At 49.1% G+C, this 25069-nt stretch overlaps 1 protein-coding gene across 1 annotated transcript in view; it reads right to left on the minus strand.

Moving 5' to 3' along the window:
• LOC147666488 (SWI/SNF complex subunit SMARCC1-like) overlaps window positions 1-25069 on the minus strand; it is a gene marked incomplete at its 3' end in the record, with an annotated part of 254856 nt that overhangs the window by 121371 nt on the left and 108416 nt on the right. Inside the window, exon 5 of the mRNA XM_086949046.1 lies at window positions 10449-10567. Within this exon, the coding sequence (XP_086805172.1) occupies window positions 10449-10567 (119 nt within the window). The remainder of the gene's footprint in view (window positions 1-10448; window positions 10568-25069) is intronic.

Consider the following 25069-nt stretch of genomic DNA (forward strand, 5'->3'; position numbering starts at 1 on the left):
GGCAAAGCTATTAATTTAGCTATTTTCAAAACAAAACACAAATAAAATATTGTCATTTACTATACCAATAGCTCAAAATGTCCTAATGCGAGACCTATTGCATCGCAAATGCTTGTTTTTTAAAGTGAACCAATACTCATTAACTTGGTCCCCCCATGTGTCTTCACTCTTTAGGGGCATGTATCTTGAAAACCAGTGGTCATGGTGACCTTTTTCCAGTCACAGAAAAATCCTCAGGCATAAATCGTTGAACCAGGACCAAGTGGGGTTAGTGTTTAAGAGTTAAACCTTAACAAGACTTGAAATGCAGTTACTGCCAGAACCGTTAGGGTGTGAAAGTTAATTCTAACTGTTTCAAAATCAAATAGGCCCCTGATGTGATGTGTATTAGGCTCCGCCATGCATCTGCTCTTGTTTTAAAGGAGGATTGTATTAGCACTGCAAATTGGTAATGGATTAGTTTGACTCCGGCGGATTAAACCTATCATGGGTGAATTGGATTGTGACCACCAATCACCCACCACATGCATAGTTTTACAGGACAGGAAAGGCGTACTTGCAGGATGTTACCTTTGAGATGGACTGTCACCTTACCCAAACCAAAAAGAAAATCAGCACGCTCAGCACTCACAAAGACCCCACACATCACCACACATGAACACATATCACAACACATATCCACCTCTTTTTCATACATGCCCTAGACAAGACGATGGTAAGGCCACAGTTGTGTGAGCTGGAGAGAGCAGACAGTTTGGCAACGGCAATAGAGGTAAAAAGAACTGTGCCATGGACTGTAATCACACAGCCACTACTGTCAATCACCTCTTAGGCCAGGTTGAGAGGGAACTTATGCATCTCCTGTCAGAGCACAGCAAACAGGTTGTCAAAACCAAAGAAACAGAGTACTTCTAGTGGGTCTGTATAATTATTGAGTCAAACAAAGGAAAAACACTTTAGAATACCTAAGACGTGGCAGGGCAAACAGTTACCAAGTTACAAAGGACATATTAGCCTAAACAAAGATAGAGAAAGCACTATACAGGTTCCAATATAGCAGCAAATCTGATTCTATGGCAGGACCGGAGGCTTCTGATTATGCTTTCTCATTTCTTTACTGCACAAACAGCAGCAAATGAAAACAAAGTACAATGATAAAAAACAACATTTCCCATGAGGCTTTGAACCACGCCTCTCATAACAATAGCCAATCACAATAGTACAAAGCATATAAAGTACAGAGACACTAAATTGGCCTCCTCTTTCTTTGCTGCTCTGCAGCCCAGATTAGTGCTCTTTATCTTTCTTACTCCTACTACTGCAGTTGCTAGTAGCACGTGTTATTTGCCGCCTTGGCGGATATTTATATCTGATTATCATTGTTGTTATTATATGTGGATTTTACATGGTATTTCTACCTTTGTGTATGGACGTATACATATTCACTTAGTGGTTTCAGATTCCACGACAAATTGATTTTTCTTCCCTCCCGACTCCAGAGCTGGGCCTCTCCAGCCCACTCCGTGTTTTCCTTATTAGCTTTTGGAGCACGTGTTGCGCCAGTAGGCCCCGTTCTCTCCCTTTTAGCTGCTTGGTCCGCGACCGCCTGAAGAGTGGTCCGCGGTTACGAGGGACTTAGCCCCCCCCTCGGGGAAGGAGGCGCCTGCGGACCCCTTTGGGGCCCAACGTACGCTTTCAGGGAACGTGCGCGCGTCCGGCTACGCACGCAGTCCCCTTCAGTGCCTACACGACGCTCTGCCCCAGGCTGAAGTGGGGTATCACGCAGTTGGCCAGGAGCTATGGGGCTGTTCTCTGATACCAAGCAGCAGTTTCCCGTTCACACCGGAGCCTCTAGACTCGAGCCTTGCTTCACAGCGACTGTCGAAGCAGGTCGAAATTTCTCCCCCCTACGGTCCACGAATTGGACTTTTGACAGACTTGCTTCAGTATTCCAAGCTCCTGCGCCTGGCACTTCCCCTGACTGACGGCCTCTCACTGGGCTAGACACTTCGCTTCCCTCTGGGGATTTGAGCGGAATCTTGAGATTCTTTCGATCATGGCAGAGACGGAATTCTGCGAAGAGGAGGGCACTGCGTGTGGCTATCAGGGCAATGAGGAGTACTAAGAGGAAGAGTCCACGGAGGACCTCATTGATAAGAAACTGGACGCTAGGCTTGATAAGGCCCTCTCCTCAGCCCTGCTCCCGCTTGCCAAGAAACTAGAGCTTTTGGTCCCTTGGAAGCCCCTTACTCTCCCTAATCAAGATAGGATTCGCTGCTCCACCCCCCCCCCCAAAAGAAAATGGCTTCAGACTCCTCCTGGCCCCATTCCCAATCCTACGACAAGATCTATAATTCTAAGGAGTCAGCGGGTGATAAGACATTGCTTCCCCCCCCCTCAGACTACCACCACGGACACTGGCACTGATACAGACTCTTCTGATGCTGCTCCGCGCAAGCGTACCAAGAAACTGAAGCACGCTTCACCTGCCCACCATTCCCCCTTCTCCTTCGACCCTTCTGACACTGTTTATCCAAGATCCTCGCATTGGGTTCCCCCCCCTGCAGTGGCGGAATACCTGCAGACTCACCTCCGTAAGTGCTTCGACAAAGAGATGAGGGCCCGCCTTAAATCCGAATGTCCCCGCCCTGACCTGGCCCACAAGGTTGCTGTTACCCCGCACATTGACACTTCTATGACGACTTTTCTTAAAAAGTATAATAAAGACCCCAAAAAAGGCATTGATCGCGCGCTCAGAGCGTGCCAGGATAAGGTCCTTGACCTGTCGGGGCCGTTGGCCAAAATTTTGGAATTAGCCCTCCAGGCCCAAGAAACGGGGGATGCCATCCACCCTGAAGTCCTTGCGGGATGGGCGCAACGGGCCATTTGCATGCTGGGGAATGCAAATTGTGCACTTGCCTCCGAGAGGAGGAAATCAGTCTTGCTCCGCATCGATCCTCAGCTGGTTGAGTTGGCTTCATCGGAGCCGGGTCCTCTGGCGGAAGGACAGCTGTTTGGCGACAGCTTTGTGAAGGATATCGCCAAGTTTGTCAGCACGTTCGCCTCCCTGGACAAATCCCTAGCCTCCTTAAAGAGAGTCTTACACCAGGTCTGTTGGAGGAGTTTGGCTCAATGGTTAGAGCGGCAGACCCTGATGCAGAGATCTGGCCCGGGACCAGGGTTCGATTCCCGCCTCGGCGGGGTCTCGGGTTCAATTTCCTCGGACCTGTTAATTCTCGCCTCGGTGCCTATTCTAATCATGGGCCCCACGCTGCTGTCTGGGCAATAGCTTGCTTAGCCTCCACACCGGCCCCAACAGCGCTAAGGATGCCTGGCTTCACCCTGGGGTGCCCAGGAGTGGACACTTCACAGGGAAAGCCAGGAAGGGTTCCACAGCGGTATGAGTATCAGCGCCAGGAAGCCGAATAGGCGACACCGCAAGGTGACCGTCTGGTGACAGTGCGCTCTATAAGTACCATGACATTTACAATAGGGCCGGCCGTGGCAGAGGACGCTCGACAGGCCGCTATTCCAACACCAGTCCTCAACGAGGATACGCCCCTAGACGAGGCAGAGGGTACAAGCAAGAACCGGACCAGGCCGGTTTCTATCCTTCCAGATCCCGCGGTTTCAGAGGCCGCTATAATCGGGGTGTCAACAGGGGCTACAAGAATTTCGACAACCAATCATCTGGTAAGTCCTACATGCCCCTTGGCTCCTTTAGGGGGCAGGTTGCGCCATTTTGTGACGAATTGGACGAGTCTCACGTCAGATGCTTGGGTCCTACAGACCATCCAAGGTTACCAGATAGAGATGTTAGAATGTCCCGTTCAACCCTACCCTCCCGGTCCTCTCCTTTTTTCCCTTCTAGAACAGAGTTTTATCGACTCAGAACTCGAAGAGCTTTTGACCAAAAAGGCCATTGACGTAGGACCCTTCATTCCTGAAGGGTTTTGCAGCAACGTCTTCCTGGTTCAAAAGAAGGGTGGCGGTCAACGCCTGGTTTTGAATTTGAGAGACTTCAATCCCTTTGTCACCTATCGACACTTCAAGATGGAGGGTATCCATCTGTTACGAGATCTTCTGTTGGAAAACGACTGGATGGTCCGTCTGGATCTGATAGACGCCTATCTGACAGTCCCCATCTGCCCCTCTCATCAAAAATTGTTGCAGTTTCCTTGGAAAGGGCAATGGTTCCGGTACAAAGTGCTCCCTTTTGGCCTGTCATCAGCCCCTTGGGTTTTCACCAAGCCTGTCAAGCCGGTGATTACTCGCCTCCGAGAGATGGGAGTGCGGCTCATCGTCTACCTAGACGACATGCTCATTCTAGCCCAGGATCGGTCCCTCCTCCTCTCCCATCTGGGGTGGACGACGTCCCTTCTTCAGAATCTGGGGTTCATCATCAACACCAAGAAATCGGTGATAATTCCGAACCAGCAGATGGAGTTCCTAGGTTTCCTGATAGACTCTGTGTCCGCTCAACTCCTTCTTCCTCTTCCCAAAATCAGGCCCATAAAAAGGGAAATAGTCTCCAGCTTAACCAAGGAGAATATCTCCTTACGAGTGCTAGCGAGGATTGTGGGCCTCTTTGCCTCGTCTATCCAAGCCATTTTTCCGGGCCCCCTGCATTACAGAGCCCTGCAGAGACTAAAGATCTTTTACCTACAGAGGAAATTTCACTACGATCATCTCATTCCTCTTTCCCCCGAAGCCCGAGAAAAGCTTCAATGGTGGCTGGACCACATGTCTGCCTGGAATGGCCATGCGATCTTCGGCGCAGCCCCAGACGTGGTCATAGAATCGGATGCCAGTCAATGGGGCGGGGGCGCTCGTTGTGGGGAGTTTACCACAGGAGGTCGCTGGTCAGCAGACAAACTATCTCTACACATAAACTGCCTGGAGTTGCTGGCAGGGTCCTTTGCCATCAGGTCTGTCTCTACGCTGAAGAGCAATTGTTGTATATGTAGGAGAGTAGGGTCTGCAATCCTATGATCACCCAGATTTTTTTGCTTTTGTTTCACTGGTTTACGACTTTCTCTGGCTGTGGGCCTGCCAATCAGACCCACAGCCTAGCTGTTCTCTTTCTAAATTACCTCATGTACCCTAGGTGCATCTACCAATTGGTACTGGGCCACCTTATCAGACCCTGTAACTCAGGGCATAGGTGTACCCAGGGCTGCCAGGGGCTGCAGCATGTATTATGCCACCCCTGGCTGGCCTCCTAAATTTGACACAACTGGCTGCATGACAGCTGGGGCAAAGTCGTGTAATCACCCTTTGCTGTAGGTGTAGTATACCTATACCTAACCCTAAAATGGACACACAGATTCCTATCAGTCACTCCTATGGCAGGCCTTGACAATCCTGAAGGCAGAGTGCTTGGAATCGTGTGAGATGGTGCTCTGGCATGAGCTGAGCCTGTCTGCAGCTTGCGGAACCAAGTCCTAATAGCTGTTCCATGATATCGCATACCATATACTCTTAAGTGCATTATAATCCTCGCGGTTAAATGCTAACTTTGGTATTGCTTTATCAAAACATGTCGAGTAAGGTGTCATACGAATTGGAATACTAACCCCTCGCCAATTCTGGCGACGGGGTTAGCATTCCACCCTTCTAGAGGGACACGACATGTATGTAACTGTGAACCCCGGTTAAAGTTAACTGAAGCCTCAGCTCCACAAAATGGATGCTGCCACCACAGACACGAGTCTGACCTCCTGCTGCTGGGAGTCCTTCCAGCGAGGGAGGCCTGGACAAAGGGTTTCCTGTCCGGGGCGGTGCTAGCACCGTCCCAGACATGGTTTTGTGTATCCTGGGTAGGCAGGGCTTTTCAGGAAGGTGACTGCTGAGTGGCACCCCGGTGCTCACTACGCATAGGCCAGTCAGAACCAGTTCCAGGGGCACACCAGCCCCTGGCCTGGGGAAGTCCGGCAGGGGAGAGGGGTGTAACCACCCCCCTCCTGGTCCCACCCATAGGCAGGACCTAGTCACCGGGTCAGCCCCCTTTTTTAGTATAAAGATAGGAGCGGGCCCCCTGTTCAAATTAGATCATCTTTGGAATCAAGATACCACTTTCTTCGAAAGGACTTCACGATTTCTTCTTCAAGATTCTCCCTTGTGGCTAAGGAGTAGTCACCCTGCATCAAGCGGGCACCATCCTAAAGAACACTGCGGTCTGCTGCAAGTCCTTCATCACGAATCCGACGACCCAGCTCGACGAGACCCGGCTTCCCTGGCACCTCTGACCTCTACTCACCTCTACAGCCAAGCTGAGAACCGTGAGTGCGACGAGACCTCGAGGGACCGACGATCGCCAAGACTGCACGACATCTTTACTGCAAGCCCACCGTGTCCTCCACTGGTGAGTGCTTTGGGGTCCGAGAAGCCCCGACCCTGCGCAGCTCCAGCACCCAAGGTCAGCCTCCCTGCATCTCCACGATCTGCGTGGGGCCCTTCTGCTGTTTGCTGTGCACCGCGTTGTTTGGCTACTAGCCGGCTGGCTTGTGGCCTTTTGAACGACGCCCGACGACATCTCTGCTGCTGGTCTGGTTGCTCCAGGCTGGCCCTTGCTTCCTTCTTCGAGAGAGGCACCCCGGACCCTCCTGGTCCACTCCAGACGCCATTTTAGGTCCACCGCGTGGGCTTGAATTTGCCAAGGCTTTGTTGCCCAATCCTGGGTCCAGCGACGCCGACAGCTTCTATCTTCGTGGGACAGCTCGATCCTCCATCCTGGTCGCCGACAACGCCTCCTGGTCCGTGAGATCTTCGAGCTACAGCGTCACCCACTCACCTTGTCGAGGTGGCTACCATCCGGTGCCCTCCTGGTGCCCACTGACTACTGGCTAGTAGTCTCGAACTTGGTCCCCTCTGCTTTCAGGTGTCATCCATCTTCGAGATCCAGGCTTGGATCCAACTGAACTTTCTTCACTGGTCACCGGCCAGCATCTTTTCTTCCGGCTCCTGGTCCGTCTACGAGGATTCCCGACGTCTTTTCAGACCTATGCAGCTGCAGCCCCTGGGCTAGGTAACTTCGGCATTTCGGTGCCCCAGCATAGCCTCACTATCCAAGGGTCAGAATCTATCTTCGTTTTCTCCCTACCAGGTCGGGTTCGCCCGAGAACTCTAACTTTCTATTTCCTAGCTACCATAGACTTTTGTCCGCATCTCGCGTGAGAGTGCACACACTGCACCCGAGTCCCCTAGGCCTCCTAGTCGTAATCTAACGATTCCCTAGTCAAGTCCTAGCGATTCCAAAAGCTATTAGTACTGTACTTACCTGCTAGGAATTTCGCATTCCACTTTCAGAGTATATGGTTTTCCGTGCCCCTCGGGCATTTGTATATACTGTGCTAACTTAAGTATTTTTGTAAGAGTTTTGGTTTGTGCGTAGTACCCTGTCCTCATAAAGAGTACAGGGCTGTTGTGATCTTTAATAAATAACTGTTTATTTTCATAACACTTGTGTGGTGTCCTTTCACTGGGTATTCAAGGGGTATATGTGTGGTAAACAGCTGGCTTAACACGCCCTCTCGAGTCTTTAGCCTTAGACTGCTCGTATCCATGCTACTAGGATAGCTGGTCTATAAGGTTGACTTACAACCAATCATCAATAAGGGTTGCTGGACTGATACATAGTGTTCACTAGAATAGTGAGCACTGCATATCAGGCCACCTTCTCACAGTATACTTCTGTGTATGGACAATGTCTCAGCGGTGAGATACATCAATCGGTTAGAAAGGACGAAGTTCCGTATGTTGGTTCATATTGCGAAGGAATTCTGGCACTTTTGCCTGGATCGCAAGATCTCTGTAGTGGCAGAATACCTTCCGAGGAAGCTCAATCAGGTAGCGGACTGGAACTCCCGCTTCCTTCGAGACTTCAGCAACTGGAGGCTGCATCCGGCGCGGTTTGCTCAGATCATGACTATGCGAGGCCCGTGTCAGATGGACCTATTTGCCTCTCGCCTCAATGCCCATCTTCCCCTCTTTTACAGTTGGAGACCGGATCCGATGGCGCTGGGAACGGACGCGTTCCTTCACCATTGGGGGCACCGGAGGAAATATGCTTTTCCTCCGTTTGCTATGATCCAGAGGGTGGCGTCCCTGGTGCGCCGTCAGAGAGCAACAGTAGTGTTGGTGACTCCTTGTTGGTCGACTCAGTCGTGTTCCCATGCTACTGGAGTTGTCTGTAGACCTCCCCTTCCGGCTCCCAGTGTTCCCGACGCTTCTGCAGGACCCAGTGGGCGCTTGTCACCCCCTAGTCCTGCAGAAGCAGTTGTCCTTAATGGTGTGGAAGCTCTCCGGAGACATGAATGCCTTGCAGGCCTTTCACGAGAAGCTTCCAGTTTTATGCAACAAGCTTGGGCTCCTTCCACCAGGAAACAATACTCTGCATCTTGGAAGAAATGGGTGGGTTGGTGCCTTCCAAAACAGGTGGATCCCGTGGGATCAAATTTGACTGATGTGTTGAATTTTCTGTCTGAATGTGCTGCTTCAGGGCTCGCTTACAGGTCAGTTAATAATTTCAGATCGGCAATTTCAGCCGGGCACGATCACATCGATGGTAAACCTGCGGGGATGCATCCCTTGGTTTGTAAGTTGCTCAAAGGTGTGCGTGTGGCAAATCCTCCTCGACCCAGGTATGCCACACTTTGGGATGTGACTAAAGTTCTTTCACTGTTGGAATCCTGGCTCGATAATGGTGATTTATCCTTGAAACAGCTCTCTGCTAAGCTTACTATGTTGCTGTGTCTCATATCATGTCGCAGAGTTTCAGATGTTAGAGCGTTAGATTTAGCGGGTAGAATGTTTTCTCCTCAAGGTGTCTCCTTTGTTATCACTCGACGGACTAAGACCATGTCACGATCAGTGGAGTATCCTGCTTTTCCGCATAATAAACTGTGTGTGTTGCAATGTCTCAAATGTTATGAAGAACGTACGAGGGCGCACAGGGCTGACCCTTTAGGCCAGTTATTAATTTCTGTTCTGAAGCCCTTCAAGCCAGTTGCTGTGGCTACTTTAGCCAGATGGGTTAGGTGGATTATGTCCAAAGCTGGCATGGATATATCTGCCTATGGTGCTCACTCTGCGAGAGGTGTGATGGCTTCTAAAGCCTACTTACTGGGTTCTCGTTTAGAGGACATCCTAAAGGCAGCTGATTGGTCTTCAGATTCGATGTTTAAAGTGTTTTATTATAAACCTATTCCTCATGTTTCTGATGCTGTGATTGATGAGCTTTGAACCAGCATAATCAGAAGCCTCCGGTCCTGCCATAGAATACAAAATTTTCTAGCTATCACAACAAGAATTTTAGATTCTATTAAGGACACGGAGGCGAGGATTATCCCACCCTGTTGGGACAGTTAGATAACTGTAAGGTTGTTTGAAATGATGTGGTTTAACAGCTTTTACCCACCCTATGAGAATTTTGGTGGTGATTCTCTTTCTCAAAATTCTTTTTTCCGTTTCAGGAAACGATTCCAACAAGAGTTAAGTGCCTTCCTTGGATTGTATCGCTGACCCTTCCTGGCGGAGGATGTCCTTCGTGGGTCCGGATTATTCTCCGTTGAGAATTCTTAAAGGAACTGTTCTCTCCGTTGAGAGTCAAAAGACTTGTTCACTATATTAAGACTGTTCGTGCAAAGAAAGAGGAGGCCAATTTAGTGTCTCTGTACTTTATATGCTTTGTACTATTGTGATTGGCTATTGTTATGAGGGGCGTGGTTCAAAGCCTCATGGGAAATGTTTATCATTGTACTTTGTTTTCATTGGCTGCTGTTTGTGCAGTAAAGAAATGAGAAAGCATAATCCTCGCCTCCGTGTCCTTAATAGAATCCAAAATTCTTGTCGCGATAGCTAAAAAAAATTGTATTCCCCCTCAACTTCCATTTAATTTCATTTTTCTGAAGTCCCTTTTATCATGTATGTGAGGAGTTAGTTACTCAAACATGCATTAGAATTAATCCATTTTTGGTGATGGTGATTGTTTAGTTTACTAGTTAATTGTTAGGTGGCAAGGTACAGAATGTGCCCTGCTATAACTAACATCTGCTGATGATTTCTTTTACACCATTTCTTAAACAAGTATTGCATTTTTTAATTAAATGTGTGCTTTAATAGGAAATCATTCTTGTAAGATGAAAATGGTCCAACAAGAGTACCAACACCACCATTCCAAGCACAATACCTTCATTAAAAAAGGCAGAAGAAAACACTTAATCCAGATTTAATTTTGGTTTACCTAATAGACCATTATGACAGAGAGACTCAATGTTCATTTTAAGAGGCAATACCCATAAATTAAATCAAATACAAAAAGAAAAAACACTCCTGGAACATTACCTGCACAAATACAGTAATAATGGAGCGATTGTGGCTCATCATAATGCACATAAATGAGGAAATCTCCACTTAAAAACAAAATCGGTTAAAATGTGGGTCATTACTTTTTTTTGGCGTTCTTTCTCTTGCACTCAGTAGGTGTCGGTGGTGGAGAGGGTGAACGTTTTCTCTTCTTTGCACTTCCCGACGTCCTCTTGTCCTTCCTTTCAGGACTGCGAGCGGGCTGCCAAACAATAATAAATTAAGAGTGCAGCAATTGGCTTTACGGCAAAAGGGATTCATCCTTAATTATCATGGTGGAACCTACTAAATAGATAATACAACTAGATAGCGATATGGAGCAAGTATACGTTATATATATATATAATGAAAACGTCCAAAAGACCAGCAGCTGGATAGGCGAAGCAAGACCCATGGATAGTGCAGAATTTCTTTATTTAGAGACCCAACACCAGTCCGCCATGACGCGTTTCGGCTTCACCAAGCCTGGATCACATGACACTGACATGGGGGCTGATGACCCATTTTAAAGTGCAGTGTTAATTTACATAATGGATATGGAAGAAATACTATCACAGTCTTAATCGCGTATTGCACAACATACAGGCTTAACCCAATTCTAGCATTCTGAACCATACATCAGCATAAAATGTTTATATGCAAATATTCAGTTCTAGATAGTTTACCCTCAAATTTGAACAATATTATACAAATTATACAGTTTACCCTCAAATTATACAATATTATACAAATAAGTAGGTACGAATAATGTTAAACACACCTATGCAAGTAATCTGTTTTAAAACAATAAATATTCACAATCATTGCCCCAACTGCTAAAATGTGTATACAATTCTACTGTATGCTTGAGTATCTGCAACAGTGAAAATCTAAAACCACAGATTAGTGCCAGAACATTTAAAAAACGATATAAGTATTTTAAAACTGGCAGAAATTCAGCCCAAGTGGGCATAAAGTGCAATAGATGGGTTAAGTATGTGTGCAAAGTTGCATTGTAAACCAAAGAGAGCGGTACCGCCCAAGTGGGCAGAAACCACTGTGCAAAATACGCTATAATCCTTGTGCAAAGTTGCAAACGAAACTCCATTATACAATTCAAAATATATATACGTGCTTCCCTTAAAGCACAAGTTACTTACCTTCGGTAACGATATTATGTGTAAGAAACAGTAGTTAGTGTTAGATTCCTTACCTTAGAATATCCCCAGGCGACAGACTGGATCCGGAAAGTTTTGCGTAGCAGTACCCCTGCGCGTCGGTAGGCGTCGTCTGCGGCTCCGCATCAGTCGTCGGCGTTGTGATCGCCGGGATGACGTCGGAGTAGAACAAAAGTTACTTACCTGTAAACTGTGGTTCTCCAGTATTGGTGTCTTTCATAGATTACATCACACAACAGAGCAGATCAGGTCTGGAGATGGTGTGTGACTATACCAGACTGTGATACAGTTGGATGCATGTGTGAGAAGTGCCGTGGAAAACAAAATGCGATTCGAAACACAATTAAAATTGACTACCTAGATTCTAGAAACATTGAGACAGAAATCTATGTGTCAAAGGTTAAAAAACACGCTGAGTAGTAAGACTACCCTGTAGCGCTATGCAGAACGGTCGACATGTTTCAACCTTTGACACATAGATTTCTATCTCAATGTTTGTTTCTAGAATCTAGGTAGTCAATTTTAATTGTCATTATTATTTGAGCACTGCACTTTTTTTTACACTTGCCTAGGATGAACACCAGAGCTAGATCACTGACATCCATTCCCGCACCGGCACTATATGGTCGGATGCGGGTGGGAATGATCAGCAACATGACGTAGCTTCCACCATAAGGGTGGTCTGATGGGAATTGTCCTAGCTTTTGTTCTTAACAACATTGTGTTTCGAATCGCATTTTGTTTTCAACGGCACTTCTCACACATGCACCCAACTGTATCACAGTCTGGTATAGTCACACACCATCTCCAGACCTGATCTGCTCTGTTGTGTGAAGTATCTTGTAACTAGGGGATTGAGCAGACAGGTCGTAAAATATTCCCCTTGACCCCCCACACTTTATGTAATGTTTGAGTCTTTCATAGATTCACATGCTTGAATAATTCCCTGTCGTCGAAGTGGGAGTTACACGGTACATAAAATAGGGAAGAAAAAGAAATGCTCAGGAGAGCAGGAAACGCGTCAGGCTGCAGGAATTGAAACAGGACATTGTTTTCCCTGTCTACGATGTAATCTGCCCATTAAAACGAAATTTGAAACCTACCTCCTTGTGGGCTCATTGAAAGCAAGGGACAACTGTTGACTTGATGTTTTACCGGCCGGTCCCGGTCGGAGAAGAGGACTGCCACAGTACGATTGGTTCGTGCTGGAGCCACATGGTATACAACGCGTGGTGAGCAGATGGGGCGTTGTGCAGATGAACACTGGCATTGTAAACAAGAGGGAAATAATATCCAGACCCACTGGGGTTTTAAATTGAAGTAACAAATAGTTTCTTACCTGTCGGTGTAGTTTAGCAGCTTGATGATCTTTCTGGATTCACTATGTTGTGCATATTCCGCGGTCTTGTGGTTGGGTCGGGATTCGTAGTCTTTTCTTTGGTTTTTTTTTTTTTTCGTCGCCCAGGTGGGCGTCGGCGTCACCCCTCCTTGGGTGTATTTCCGGTGACGTCGGCATGCTTCCTGCGGAAGCTCCCACCCTTGGGCGCCATCTTCGGATTCTTTTTTCCGTGTTTCTTTCGTCTCCGAAGTGATGGCAATGTTCTATGTAGGTGAAACTTTTTTAACCGCTTTGTACATAAAGTCCTTTCTACTCCTTTTTTTTTTTTTTTGACCCCCTCTTTCCTCTCCAGCCTCATCTTTCTGGCGGAGGTGGGTGGGTTCGCGAGTGAATCCAGAAAGATCATCAAGCTGCAAAACTACACCGACAGGTAAGAAACTATTCGTTTTGCAGCGTGAATCCTTCTGGATTCACTATGCTGTGCATAGATTTTGTAGCGGTTTCTCATTTCTGTAGCGGCTGGGTGGAAGATGAGCTTTGGTTTTTGAATATGTGCTGGAGCACCTTTTGTCCGACTTGTGCTTCTCTGTTCATCTGAACATCCACGCAGTAGTGCTTCGTGAATGTGTGCACCGAAGCCCATGTTGCCGCCAGGCATATGTCTTGTATGGGTGTGTTAGCCAGGAAGGTTATTCTAGCACCTTTTTTCCTAGTGGGGTGGGCACGTGGCCCCTCTGCTAGTTCTTGCCCTGCCCGTTTGTGGCAGAGTTGAATTGTTTGTGCGATCCATCGTGCAATAGTGTTATTGGTTACTGCCTTTCCCATGAAACTGTTGGCGAATGACACAAAGAACTGCTTTGTCTTCCTGTGTCCCTTTGTCCTCTCGATATAGTGCATGACCGCTCTTCTGGCGTCTAGGGTGTGTAGGGTCCGCTCTGCGCTATTTGTTGGTTTTTGGAAAAAACTCGGTATCTGTATGGACTGGTTCATGTGGAATTTGGACACCACCTTTGGCAAGAAGTGTGGGTCGGTCCTCATCACAACCCTGTCATTGTGTATTTGTATGTAGGGTTCCGGCAGCGTTAGCGCTTGAAGCTCGCTTACTCTGCGTAAGGACGTTATTGCAACCAAGAAAGCTGATTTCATGGTCAGCATTTCTAGTGAGGCCTTGTGGAGTAGTTCAAAGGGATCCTTCATGAGTTCCGTCAGGACTATGTTCAAGTTCCATGCCGGTGGCGGCACACGCTTGGGTGGTGCGATCCTCTTCGCTCCTTCCAGGAATCTCTTCACAACCTGTGACGTGAAGAAACTCCTGCCCATCTCACCCCTTGTGTAGGCGACTATCGCTGCCAAGTGGACTCTTAAGGAGGACGAGCTGAGGTTTTTCTCCAGTAAGTGTGTGAGGTATTTTAGCACTGTGGAGTCCTTCTTCATTTTATTGTGAAGTCTTTCCTTCCTACACCATATTGTGAATCTCTTCCACTTTGCCACGTAGCACTTCCGTGTGCTGGGCCTTCGTGCCTCCCGAAGGACCCTGAGGGTGCTCTCTGGCAGTCTCAAGTGTGCGAATTCTATGTCCTCAGGAGCCACGCCACTAGGCTCAGGCTCTCTGGCTCTGGGTGCAGTACCTCTCCGTTGTGCATGGAGAGCAGGTCTTTTCTTCTGCCGAATCTGTGGGGTGCACTCTGTCATTTCCATGATCTGCAAGTACCATGTCTGTCTGGCCCACTGTGGCGCGACCAGTATCAGGGTCATGTTGCTCGCTCTGCACTTGCTCAGTACTCTGTGTATCAGTGGTATCGGGGGAAAAGCGTAAGCAAATGTCCCGGACCAATCTATTCATAGGGCATTCCCAAGGGACCCCTCTTCGGGTTGTCTGGATGCGAAGCTTTGGCATTTTGCATTCTGGCGTGTTGTAAACAGGTCCACTGATGGCGTTCCCCACCTGTTGAACAACCACCTCGTCTCCTGAGCATTGAGCTCCCACTCGTGGGATGCCGATGTCGGTCTGCTGAGCCAGTCTGCTTGAATGTTCTCCTTCCCCTGTAGGTGTATGGCCAGTGGGTCTATCCTGAGGGGGATGGCCCATCTCCATATCTCCTGCGCCAGTGTCGAAAGCGTGGTTGACTGTGTTCCACCCTGCTTGTTGATGTAGAACATCGCTGTGGTGTTGTCTGTCTGCAGCAACACCTTGTGCTTGTACAGTCTTGTTTGGAAGGCTTTCAGTGCAAGGAAGATTGTTTTCAATAATAGGTAATTGATGTGCTTTGTCGCATCTGTTGGTGTCCACAGACTCCTCACTTTGAGTTCCTCCATGTGAGCGCCCCATCCCTTCAGGGATGCGTCTGTGGTGATGGTCACTGTTGGTGTTGGGGGTGTTAGAGGCTTTCCCTTTGTTATGTTCTCCATGGTCCACCATGCCATTTCCTTCTGCACTGCGTGCGTCACAACCACTAGATCCTCCCAACTGCCTGAAGCTTGTGACCATTGATCCTGGAGCCATTCTTGGATGGGTCTCATGTGAAGTCGTACATTTGGTACCAGGTGGATGCATGATGCCATCATCCCCAAGATCTTGCTCGCCGTCCTCACTGTCCGAGCTTGTCCCTTCCGGTAGAGGCGAGTTTCCCTCACCAGGGCCCTTGCTCTCCTGTCGCTGGGGAACACCCTGCCCTGTAAGGTGTTGATCTGTGCCCCCAGGAAGATCTTTACTTGCTCCGGCTCCATTGACGATTTTTTTCAATGGATGGAGAACCCCAAGTTTATTAGCGTGCTCGTCACTGTATGTGCGTCCTTCCTGCATTTCTGGTACGAGTTTGCTTTCACTAACCAGTCGTCCAGGTAAGGCTATACGTGTATTCCCTGCCTTCGTAGGTGCGCTGCGACTGCCGCGAGGCACTTTGTGAAGACCCTTGGTGCTGATTTTAGGCCGAAGGCTAGTGTTGTGAACTGGTAGTGGCTTTCTCCGACCGTGAACCTGAGCATATGCTTGTGCTTTTAGTTCACTGGTATGTGCAGGTAGGCGTCCTTGAGGTCTATCATGACCATGAAGTCTCCAATCTGCAATTGCGGAGCACCTCCTGCAGGGAGGTCATTTTGAATATTTGTGTTCTTATGAATGTGTTCAGAACCCTGAGGTACAGAATGGGTCTCATTGTCTCGTCGACCTTTGGCACGAGGAAATACGTTGAGTATATTCCCTTGTTTCTTTCCTTGAAGGGAACCCGTTCTATGGCCTTCTTTTGTAGGAGCTCTTTTGCTTCTTCCTGAAGCCGCTGTAGCTGTTCGTTTGCTAGTGGCTTTCTCTTTGGTCTCTTGCTTGCTGGCCTCCCTTCCAATTCTATGCAGTACCTGAATTGGATGATGTTTAGTATCCATTTGTCTGATGTGATCTCTCTCCATTCCTGGAGGTAGAATCTTAATCTTCCACCCACTAGTGTTATGTGGTGGTAGTTGTCCAGTTTGTCCTGACCCCTTTGTAAGTGTTGCCCCCTGGGATCTTTTCTGTGGGCGGGCACACAGATGTCTTTGAAGTCATTTAGAAGCGGGCTGCTGGCCCCCTCTTTTTTGCTGTCCTCGTCCATTTCCTCTCCCTCGAAAGGACTGGCCTCTTGACTGGTACTGCGAGGACTGCTTCTGCTGACTCGGTTGTGCCTGCGAGCCCGCCTGGTGCGTCTGTTGGAAAGCCTGGTGTAAAGTACCTGGCTGGTTTCCACCTCTTCCACCGGGCCTCCGTGACTGGGTGCCCCTCTTGTTGCCTCTGAACTGCAATGCTCCCATGGATCGTGCAGTTTCATTGTCCTACTTTAGTTGACTGAGTTTGTCGTCAACTGTTGTCCCGAACAGCGTCTCGCCGTTGAACTGAGTGTTCAAGATGCTGTGTTGCACCTCTGGTTTGAAGCCCGAGATTCTGAGCCATGCGTGTCTTCTTTCAGTGACACCCAACATCATGAGCCTGCTGGAGGGGTCTGCTCCGTCTAGGGCCGTCTTGAGGCCGCATTCTTCCAGTCTTCCACCAGTTTCTAGGCCTTCTGCCTGACCTCCTGGGGCACGTCTTTCACCAGCTTTCCTAGCTCCTCCATGATCTGGTACATGTGCCTGTTTATGAGGGCATTGGAATTAGCCATGCGCCATTGGGTCGCGGCATTCCGTTCGATCCTTCTGCCCACTAAGTCCATCCTCTTGCTCTCATTATCAGGAGGTGGGCCAGAAGTAGTGGCCACGTTAGCCCTCTTCCTTGCCGTGGCCGTGATGATGGAGTCAGCTGAGACCACGCCTCGAATGTAGGCTGGGTCCTTTGATGAATGCTTGTACTTCTTTTCTGTTATGGGAGTGACTGCCTTGCATGTTGCGGGCTCCCTGAATGCTTCCATCCCCTGCGCCAAGACGCTATCGAGCATAGGCAGATACTGGCTCCTTGTTTGCGTGGGGAGTAATGTCTCGAGAAGAAAGTCCGCTTTCTGCTTCTCCTCGTCGAGCTTGACTTTGAGTGCTGCTGCCGCAGACCTTATCACCTAGTTGTAGGCCCCGATGTCGTCCGGCAGCGATGGCCTCGAGGGATATGTGTCGACCGCCTCTACCGGGCTCTCGGTGTCGACATCCAGGTAATCCTCCTCCTGCGGGTCACAGGTGGCCGACTCGGCGTCCATCCTGCTGTCCTCTTCCTCCCCATAGCTGTAAGTCTCGTAGGGGTTTTCGTCGTCTTCCTGGTCGTCGACCATTTCGGCGCCAGGCTCATGTTCCTCGACGTGTTAGTCTTCCTCCTCGACCAGTTCTAGCACGGGTGGCTTGGTCTTGTGGGGAATCGTGAAGGCTCTCATCTTGGCGTTGAAATCTTTCTTCCGCTGCAAGATGTTTTCCATTTCTGCTTCTAGTCGCCGTCTTTTCTTCTCCATCTCGGCCGCGTCGGGTTGTTCGGCCCCTCTCTTCGGCGCCTGGCTCGGCGGCGAGATTTTCGGTGCCGAGGACTTGGACGTCGAACTGGGTTTCGGGTCCCTGGAAGGCGTCGTGGCTTTCGGGTCTTTCTCCCTCGACGTCGATCGGTCCTTTTCGGGGACAATCTTCGACGACTTCTGCTGTTCAACAGCTCTCGGCGCCAGGGACTCCTTCTCAGAGGATCCGCTGGGCCTGTGGGTAGTCGCGAACACCAGGTGTCTCTGCGTCGGGACTTTCGGGGTCTTGCCCTCGTTTTTTCGAGACTCAGTCTCTCGTGTTCTTGGGGAACGACGAGTCTCCTACCTTATCAGATGTCTTCGTGTAATCGGTCTTCACGACCGTGTAGCTGTCGTCTTCGGCGGCAGCGTTGTCCTCTTCCTCCGAGGACATCCCCAGCTCGTACAGCGATGGCGTCGGGGCTTTTCCTTGGAGGGTGGCGTGCGCGACCCTCTGGCTCTTCCTCACACGAAGGGTCTTCGGGGCGAAGGCGGAGCAGCCTTTGCAGTCCTCGCTTCTGTGGTCTACCGGTAGGCAAAGGTTGCAAACCGGGTGTTGGTCTTTCTGCGCGTAATTGTGGTGGCAGTTACGGCAGAACTTGAACGGAGTTGTCTCCTCCTTTTCGCTGGTCAGTGATCGGGGAAGTCTTCTGTAGTCTTGTGGTGGATTTCTTCTCCAATTTCAGTCTTTTCCTTGTACTTTCTCCAAAAATGTCTGGAGCCCAACGGGAACGATCCAGACCCGACCGCGGAAAAAAGAATCTGAAGATGGCGCCCAAGGGTGGGAGCTTCTGCAGGAAGCATGCCGACGTCACCGGAAATACACCCAAGGAGGGGTGACGCTGACGCCCACCTGGGCGACGAAAAAAAAAAAAAAAAAACAAAGAAAAGACTACGAATCCGGACCCAACCACAAGACCGCGAAATATGCACAGCATAGTGAATCCAGAAAGATTCACGCTGCAAAATTTTATTTTTACTCTGGGAGCAGCGCACTAGCGTAATACAAAGAACTTCATGTACCAGCAAGCTCCGAGGAGGCAACGCCCACTAGGGCAGGTGCAATTGATTTATAAATTACTCTAGCTCCACACAGAGTTTTACTGGCCTCTGAAGAAATGTTCAGGAGAGCATGAAACGCGTCAGGCTGCAGGCATTGAAACAGGACATTGTTTTCCCTGTCTACGATGTAATCTGCCCATTAAAACGAAATTTGAAACCTACCTGCTTGTAGGCTCTTTGAAAGCAAGGGACAACTGTTGCCTGGATGGATATATATATATATAACATAAATGTACATATAAATATAATATATATAAATAGACAAATACATAAACAAGAAATTTAAAAGTACAATAGAACAACATAGGCCCATAGAGGCCTAAAGGGAGAATTCACTTTAGCAACATATCCATGTAATTATAATGGTCCACATTCCAGCCAATCAGGCTGCAGCACCCTCTAGAACCTTCTCTTCAGAAGCTCAAGCTCTCAGATTTTCGTAGCACCAAAGTGACCAAGAGTGCATGAGGAGAAGAGAGCCTCTGAGGGGAGGAAGGGTGGGTTGCATGTGAATCTATGAAAGACGCCAATACTGGAGAACCACAGTTTACAGATAAGTAACTTTTGTTCTTCTCCAGTATTAGGGTGTCTTTCCTAGACTCACATGCTTGAATAAGAATAGAAAGCAGTACACCAACACATAAGTCATAAAAGGCAATAAGAACAAATGCAAGCAAATAAATCCACATATGAACATTGCAGATATAAATCAATGAAAAAACCTTTTATGACAGGAGGTGGGAAGCAACAGAGGCTCACCTTCATCTGAAGAGATTTCGTAGCACCGCTTGACCCACAGCAGTGTCTGCAGCGTCCGCCGTCTCCAGACAGTAGTGCTTCGTGAACCTGTGCCTGCTGGACCACGTTGCCGCCCTGCAGATCTGATGTAGAGGCACTCCAGCAAACAGGGCGGTAGAAATTGCAACTGCCCTCGTCGAGTGTGCTCGCACGGGAGCAGAAAGAGGCTTGCCAGCGTGTTGATGGCAGAAGGAGATGGCAGCAGAAATCCATTGAGTAATGGATTGTTTAGTGACCGGATGTCCTTTGCGCATCCGTCCATAGGCCCCAAAGAGATGGTCCGATTTACGAAAAGCAGCAGTGCGTTGAATATAGAATTTGAGGCAGCGCTTCAAGTCCAAAGAATGAAGAGAGTGCTCAGCGGGAGACTGAGGGTCTGGCGAAAAAGTCTTGAGAATGACAGGTTCATTAAGGTGGAAGTCTGAAGGAACCTTAGGAATAAATGTAGGATTCGTACGAAGTGTAACAGCATCCCTGGAAAATTGAAGAAAAGGAGGCTGAATGGTGAAAGCTTGGATGTCACTTACTCGCCTGGAGGATGTAAGTGCGAAGAGGAGGGCAACTTTCCAAGTAAGGAATTTCAATTACACTGAATGAATAGGCTCGAAAGGAGGTCAGAGGAGCTGTGATAAAACCAGATTCAAACGCCAAGCAGGTGGTGGACGCCGGATAGGTAGAAACATCCGGAACAAACCCTTAAAGAACTGACGAATGATCCGAGAGGAATACAGTGACATCGAACCATTGTGGCGAAAGCGGGAATTCGAGGCCAGGAAGACTTTAAGAGTGGAATGCGTAAGTCCCGACTTTGCCAAAAGGAGGAAAAAAGGCAGGATTTGCTCAGGTGTGGCGAGCAGAGGATCGACCTTCTCCTTGTGGCACCAGACACAAAATCGTTTCCATTTCAGATTATAGGACTCGACTGTGGAAGGAGCACGTGCATGAGCAAGCACCTCTGCACTCTGGAGCAATATTCAGATGTGCAAACTCCTTGTGCTCAGGTTCCAAGCATGAAGCTAGAGAGAGGCCGGATCTGGATGGCAAATCTGGCCCTGGCTCATGGTGAGAAGATGAAGCAGGGGACGAAGAAGAATCGGATAGCACTGGGAAAACAGAAGAAGATCCGTGAACCACGGGTGAAGCGCCCACCTCGGCGCTATCAACAGGATGTGACACGGCTGAAGTCTCATCTTGTGCAATAGGCGTGGAATCAGAGGGATCGGCAGAAAAGCGTAGGCGAATTCTCTCGACCAGTTGATCGAAAACGAATTCCCGCTCGATCCGCTGTGGGGATGCAGACTTGCGAAGCATAGGCATTTGGAGTTGAGTGGAGTCGCAAACAGATCCAGCCCTGGCTGGCCCCACAAGCGAAATACATACTCCAGAGTCGGCTGTTGGAGTTCCCACTCGTGATTGTCCGTAGCCGATCTGCTGAGAGAATCGGCAAGGGCATTGGCGGCACCCGGTACGTGAACTGCTGTTAGCTAGACTTGATGATGAATCGCCCATTCCCAGATCTGTTGTGCCTGTCTGGATAGCAGAAGAGACCTCGTACCCCCTTGCTTGTTGAGGTAGTGCATACTGGAGGTGTTGTCCGTACGCACCAGCAGCGACTTCCCGTCCACCAGCAGCCGGAAAGATTTTAGGGCAAGGAAGATAGCCAAGAGTTCCAGGCGATTTATGTGCCATGTGCATTGATCTGCCGTCCATTTGCCCTTGACTGACCACCCTTTGAGGTGTGCACCCCAACCATCTAAGGAAGCGTCCGTCGTAAGGGTAAGCGTGGGGTCTGTGTCCTGGAACGGCCGCCCAATGGCGATGTTTTGAAGGTGAGCCCACCATTCCAATGCGCCCTGAATGCGGGAGGTCAGGCAGACTTTGTTGTTGAACGACCCCGAGACTTGCTGCCATTGTTTGTCCAAGTCCTCTTGGAGGACTCGCATGTATAGCCTGCAATTGGGGATCAGCTGTATGCAGGACGATGCCATGCCCAGAAAAGATTTTAACATCGGGACAGAAGCGGACCTTCTTGAGCGTAGAAGAGCCACCATCTTGACGATGCGATCTTGTCGCTATTGCGAAACAAACACCTTCGCCAGACAAGAGTCTATTAATGCCCTTAGAAAGATTCTTTGTTGTGCTGGACGGACATGTGATTTCTCGTGGTTGATGAAAAGACCCAAGGCGTGAAAGACGGATAGGCAAGTCTTAATGTGTTGTCTTGCTGCCTGATAGGTTTGAGCCTTTATCAGGCAGTCGTCTAAATAAGGGTAGAACTGTATGCCCTGTAGGCGTAGAAAAGCTGCAACCAGAGCCATGATTTTCGTGAAGACTCTCGGAGCGGAACAAAGGCCGAAAGGTAAAACTTTGAATTGGAAGTGTTCTGATCCCACTGTGAAGTGAAGGTAGTTCCTGTGTCTGTGATGGATTGGCACATGAAAGTATGCATGTTGGAGGTCGATTGTGGAGAGGAACTCTCCGGGATTCAGGAACTGTAAAATTTCCAACAAGGTCAGCATCCGAAAGGTTTGGGATTTGATTAACTTGTTGAAGGCTCGGAGGTCTAGGATAGGGCGGCACTCTCCTGATTTTTTCCTGATAAGGAAAAAGCAGGAATAAAAGAACTTGCCTTGTAATCGAGGAACCACTTCGACAGTCCCTTTCTTCATCATAATTGCGACCTGTGCAAACAGTTCCTTCAAATGTGCTGGGGGAGGGCCAGAGGGTGGGAGGAAATTTGAGAAATTCGAGAGGGTGGCCCTTCAAGATGACATTCAAGACCCAACGATCGGAAGTAATTTTTGACCAATTGCAGAAGTGTTGGGAGATTCGACCTCCAATTTTCAGAGCAGAGCACTTGACCCGTGGAAAGTCACTGTTTTTTAGAGGTAGCCCCACCTCTGTAAGTGCTTTTCCTTCTATAGGCCTGGAATCGGATTGCCTATGCCGAGTTTGATAGGAGTAGCGTTGTTTGTTTTCACCATAGGAGCGGTACTGGGAGGATCCATGAAAATTGGAGGAAGTACCCCTGCCACGTGCTCCACGAAAGGGCCGCTTCCAGTACTGGAGAGATCCCAGGGCACGAGCAGTGTCCGTGTCTTTTTTGATGGACTCGAAGGCGTCGTCCACATGCTTGCCGAAGAAGGATTCCCCCATCAAAAGGCAAGTCGAGCACTCTTGCCTGCACTTCAGGCCAAAAAGCTGTAGCCTTAAGCCAGCCCTGCCTCCTTAAGACTGCGATTCAGAAAAGGGGGTGGTGATGAACAGAGTGTCTGAATTAAGCAGACAACTCTTACCCAGTCCAAAGATCAGGGCTTGATCCATCACCGTTATTTAGCTCAGAGAGTGGTCTGCTTAATTCAGGCACTCTGTTCATCACCACCCCCTTTTCTGAATCGTTTTAGTCCACCATAAGCGTGGAAGGGTATACTCAGATGTGAGTCCCTTGCTCATTGCACCATCAGGATTCAAGCAAGCCGGGCCGAAGACGGCTGAAATGCCAGAAACCGGTCCCTGGAAGCTTGTTTCCTTCCCAGTATAAGAATTGGCTTGGTAGTTTGGTCTGCCCTGTTCCCATGATGCACTGGGCCAGGGTCAGACTAATTTGCACGTAGCGAGTGTGAGAAGTTGGCCTGATATGTAGTGCTCACTATTCTAGTGATCACTGTGTATCATTCCAAACGACCCTTACTGATGATTGGTTGTAAGTCAACCGTTAGACCAGCTATATTAGTAGCATGGACAAGAGCAGTCTTTAGGCTAAACTCTAGAGGGCGTGTTAAGCCAGCTGTTATACCATCACATATATCCCTTGAACACCAAGTGAAAGGACACCACACAAGTTGTTATGAAAATAAAAGGATATTTATTTAGAACACAACAGCCCTGGACTCTTTATGAGGACAGGGCGCTAAGCACAATACAAAGCTCTTAAGAAAATACTAAAAGTCGCACAATTTACACAAATGCCCGAGGGGCACGAAAAACCATATACTCTAAAAGTGTAATGCGAAATTACTAGCAGGTAAGTACTACTCTAATAGGCTTTAGGATCGCTAGGACTTGACTACCGAACCTTCAGATTACTAGCAGGAGGCCTAGGGAGATCGGGTGCAGAGTGTGCACTCTCACGCGGGATGCGGGACAAAGTCTATGGATGCTAGATTTCGTAAAGTTAGTGTTATCGGACGAATCCGACTAGGTAAAGCTGAAACGAAAAAGGATCTGGACCTTTGGATAGCAAAGCTATGCTGGAGCACCGAAATGTTGAGTTTACCTAGCCCAGGGGCTGCGGATGCATAGGTCTGGAAAGACGTTGGGAATCCTCGTTGCAGTCTATGGAGCATGAAAGAATAAGTTGCTGGCAGGCAACCAGTGTTGAAGTTCCAAGTGATCCAAGCTTGGATCGAAGATGGAAGACACCTGTAAGCAGAGGGGACCAAGTTCTGAATCACTAGCCAGTGATTAGATGGGCACCAGGATGGCACCGGATGGAGTCACCTCGACCAGGTGAGTGGGCGTCGCTGGGCTCTGCAGTCTCACGGACCAGGAGGCGTTGTCGGCGACCAGGATGGAGGTGCGAGCTGTCCCACGATGGTATCTGCTGTCGACGTCGCTGGACCCAGGATTGGGGCAACAAGTCTTGGCAAATGCAAACCCACGCGGTGGACTTAAAATGGCGTCTGGAGTGGACCAGGAGGGTCCGGGGTGCTCCTCTGTTGGAGGGGAGCAAGGGCCAGTCTGGAGCAACCAGACCAGCGTTGGAAATGTCGTTGTTCGTCGTCGGGAAGGCCACAAGCCAGCAGGCAAGTAGCCAGACAACGCGGTGAGCAGCAAAGAGCAGAAGGGCCCCACGCAGATCTCGTGGATGCTGTGGGGCTGGACTTCGGTGCTGGAGCTGCTCAGGGTTAGGGCTTCTCACACCCCAAAGCATTCACTCGAGGATCCCTCGGCGGTCGTGCTGGGCAAGCGTCGTGCAGTCCTGAAGATGGCCGGTCCCTCGAGGTCCTGTCACACCCACGAATCTCAGCTGGGCTGATGATGCAGGTAGAGGTCAGAGGTGCCAGGGAAGCCGGTTCTCGTCGAGCTGGGCAGTCTTGATTCGGAGGAGAGACTTACAGCAAACCGCGATGCTTGGATGGTGCCTGCGGGTGCAGGGTGGCTACTCCTTAGCCACAAGGGAGAGTCTTCTGAAAGGTTCAAGAGTTCTTTCGTGGAAAGTCATCAAGATTCGGAATTATCTAATTTGGAAGGGGTCCCCGCTCCCACCTTTATACTAAAGAAAGGGGCTGGTACGGGACTAGGTCCTGCCCATGGGTGGGACCAGGAAGGGGGGTGGTTACACCCCTCTCCCATGCCGGACTTTCCCCAGCTCAGGGGCTGGTGTGCCCCTGGAACCGGTTCAGACTGGCAGATGC

This window comes from Lissotriton vulgaris, unplaced genomic scaffold (assembly GCF_964263255.1).
Source record: "Lissotriton vulgaris unplaced genomic scaffold, aLisVul1.2 SCAFFOLD_3084, whole genome shotgun sequence".
NCBI classification, from domain to species: domain Eukaryota; kingdom Metazoa; phylum Chordata; class Amphibia; order Caudata; family Salamandridae; genus Lissotriton; species Lissotriton vulgaris.